Source organism: Marmota monax, unplaced genomic scaffold (genome assembly GCF_021218885.2).
Source record: "Marmota monax isolate L192 unplaced genomic scaffold, Marmota_monax_Labrador192_F-V1.1 WCK01_AAM20220418_F8-fsc00068, whole genome shotgun sequence".
NCBI lineage: Eukaryota > Metazoa > Chordata > Mammalia > Rodentia > Sciuridae > Marmota > Marmota monax.
The window spans coordinates 1070424-1074139 of NW_026692352.1; the positions used below are offsets into that span (position 1 = coordinate 1070424).

The 3716-nt window shown below is 34.2% G+C and overlaps 1 protein-coding gene across 1 annotated transcript; it reads left to right on the forward strand.

Moving 5' to 3' along the window:
* The first annotated feature begins 2193 nt into the window (after window positions 1-2193).
* On the forward strand, window positions 2194-3138 carry LOC124090955 (olfactory receptor 51V1-like). The gene has a single exon (XM_046441765.1). It carries the CDS (start codon window positions 2194-2196, stop codon window positions 3136-3138), a length of 945 nt encoding a protein of 314 aa, XP_046297721.1.
* Window positions 3139-3716: the final 578 nt, after the last annotated feature.

A 3716-nucleotide genomic window follows, 5' to 3' on the forward strand; every position in this document is an offset into this window, starting at 1 on the left:
ACATGATCATTAACCACAACTAGTATGTTGTCCACTAGATATCTAGAACACATTCATTTCATAATTCTGAGATTTAAACTATAACCAACAACTGTCCACTTCTTCAGACTTCAGCCCCTGGCAACGATCATTCCACTCTCTGTTTCCTCTAAGTTTCACTTTTCTAATAGAATACATTTCTTTCTTTGTCTGGATTATTCCACTTAGCATGACATCCTTAGTTTCATTCATATTGATACATATGGAAGGTTTGCCTTCCATTTTAAGATCCATGATATTTCATTTTATCCTACTACTATAATTTATTTTTCACTTTTCTGTGGATAGACACTTAGGTTGTTTACATACATGACTATTGTGAATGGTGCTTCAATGAACATGAAAGTACAAACTATTTTGAGGTCTTTTAGTTCTTTTGTGTTAGGTAGAATCTATATTTAGTGATAGTTGTATATTAAATATCTGAGAATATTCCATAGATTATTTCAGACATATTTGGAGACACCCAATTATTTCAAAATATAAATGATGATCAATTATTTGCATATTTATAGGGATTCTAACTAGATTCTGTGATAAAGCTTTCAAAAATCAAGTTTTTTTGGAGAAGCTACAGAATTTACTGTAATTATTTTATACTTGTATTCAACAAACGTGTATTGAGGCTCTACTTTTGTAAGGGACTACATTTAGAGAGACAAAAACATAAAATATATCAAACCACAAGTTTCTTACTAAACAGAAAAGAGACACACATTGATTAAAATATTTTCCCCATTTAATTAGTTCTCTGTTAAGAACATTACTGAAATAGCTTGATGGAATTTTTTTTACTCTGTTTCTACAGACATAGAAAAACTTCATAGAAAAATTGACATGTAATTTCAATATCTTGTGACATTTCCCAGTACCATCCCCAAGCCATGTTTCAAAAAATTTATTGTGTTAATCACTGATATTTTAACTGAATACCTATTAAGAAAAATACTACATTTCTTGAATAATACAATTCTATTTCAAGGTAACTTTTTCTCCTTAACAAATTTATTAAGTACCTTCTCTCAAGGCTAGTATGCAGCCAATAAATTATATTCTGAGGATAGTACCAAAATTATCAAAAAATTAAATATTGACCTTATATTTGGAAATATTAACTTCTTTCAAAAAGATCAAATCACTTCTTCTTAGAAAAAGTTTTCTGTTATCCAATTATACAAATCATTTGGTAGACTTCTATGGAGCTTTAATTATATTCTAAAATCCTAGATTTTTTCTTATAAAATTCAGTATTTTATAAAATCAAACAGAGAAACTCATGTCATGTTGCTGTAAAATTATTAATGGGAATTTCTGAAATTTGAGGGAATTGCTACAGATCTATGGAGGGTAGATGCAAATCATATATCATGATTCGCTTTTAAAAAATTTTATATGCTTAAAATAAATAAACTTATTAGAATAAGTAGTTACTTAACACTGACATTAACAAAATGAATAGTATGAATATTTATTAATTCCATAAAATTCATGCCAAGTATGATATCAGAAATAAGTAATATAAAAGGTGATTACATTGTGATTAAGACAAAGTCGAAATTTTATGTAGGTGGAAGGGGTGGATGAAAACAGAAAGAAATATAAAGTATAATTTAAATAGGCAAAGAAAATTGAGCAAAATTTAAGATATCACTTAATTGATTTAGTGTCTCTTATTCAAATTTCCATGTTTGTCAAGTTAAATTATACTAACTAGTACATTTAAAGGGATTTTATGATCTGTTGCAACAGGGGAAAGCTATAATGTGGTACTGAAGTGGAAAATTGGTCATGTATTTCACCTAATCCCAAGGGTGTATCAGTCATGGTAGTGCTTTACACTGTGGTCATATATTAAATTTCTTTAAGACTGAACAGACATTCCCAAAAGGCTAGATTGCAAACTAAACCCTATGTACCTATTAGCATTATTGTAACTGAATAAAAGCACCTAAATTTCTGATATCCTCATTACTCACACTGTAAGTTCCATGTAGAGATAACAGGAAAAAAGAATCACGTTTCTATATTGATGCTTGTGGCAATTGCATTATATTTGATTTTCTTCTGAAAGCAGATTAACATTGCTGGAAATTTGGGAATCACAAACTTGAATAATTAAAATAGCTCTCTTAGAAGATTTTCCATCTTCTACTCATGTCTGCTCTTTCTCACTCCCACCTCAATATTTCAACATTTGTTCTCACTGGAGTTCCTGGTCTAGAAGTTTACTCCCTCTGGCTCTCCATCCCCTTCTCCTCCATCTATGCCATGGTGTTCCTGGGAAACTGTACGGTGCTCCATGTGATCAGGACTGAGCCAAGCTTGCACCAGCCCATGTTCTACTTCCTGGCCATGCTGTCCCTCACGGATCTGTGCATGGGACTGTCCACTGTGTACACGGTGCTGGGAGTCCTCTATGGGTTCATGCAAGATATCAGCCTGGATTTCTGCATTGCTCAGTCCTATTTCATCCATGGTCTGTCCCTCATGGAGTCCTCTGTCCTCCTGGCTATGGCCTTTGACCGCTACATTGCCATTTGCAACCCTCTACGCTACTCCTCCATCCTAACCAATGACAAAATCATGAAAATCGGGGTGGCAATTTTGTGTAGAAGTTTTTCATTCATTTCTCCTGCCATCATCTGCCTGAAGTTCTTAAATTACTGCCGTCCTCACATCCTCTCTCACTCTTTCTGCCTGCACCAAGACTTACTTCGATTGGCCTGTTCAGACATCCGCTTCAACAGCATCTATGCTCTGGTTCTGGTGATCATGAACTTGCTGCTGGATGCTGTGCTCATCATAATCTCCTACATTATGATCTTGCACACTGTCTTAGCCATCGCATCCCGGGAGGAGAGAATGAAGTCCTTACAGACCTGTGTGTCTCACATCTGTGCTGTTTTGGTTTTCTACATCCCAATCATTGGTCTGACCATGGTTCATCGCTTTGGCAAACACCTCTCTCCTCTGGTTCATGTCCTCATGGGCAACATCTATATCCTTTTCCCACCCTTGATGAACCCCATTATCTACAGTATCAAGACCCACCAGATACGAAGGAGAGTGCAGAGGTTGTTCTCCTTGAAAACAGTCTAAGTCTTGAGTTGCAATGTGAATATATTTGGAAGTCAATGTGTACAGTTAAGAAAAGTTGAGATTCAGTAAGTAATTCAAAATAGATTCTCTAACTTCTATTTAAATGATTGTATCCCCGATTTTTCACAGCTACCACAAATCTATGAAGAATTTTATAAATCATAATATGTATGTTGAATAAGAACCATGTTAATGTCTTAGATAATTTTTGAAAGTAAAATTCATACTGATTAGGGACAGATGAGTGAAGGTATATTTTAGTACATGGATCAGGAAAAAGGTAAATTTTGATGTCTAATTCCCTTTAAATAGTTGCTGAAAGACCAACCTTTATTTTATCCATTTTTGTTATTCTAAGCAGCATTTTTGTGTTTATCCATATGCCCTATACCACGTTCAGTCACATGGCCATTTAATGGACTAAACATCATAAGGAGACTGGACTTCCTAAATCTTGTAAAGAGTACTAAAACAAACAATAAGTAAGCTTGATGCTAGATTGTCCACTAATCCAACAATTGCCCCCACCCCCAGTTTATGTGCAATAATATAACTGAAGATAGGAACAACCAGCAAGT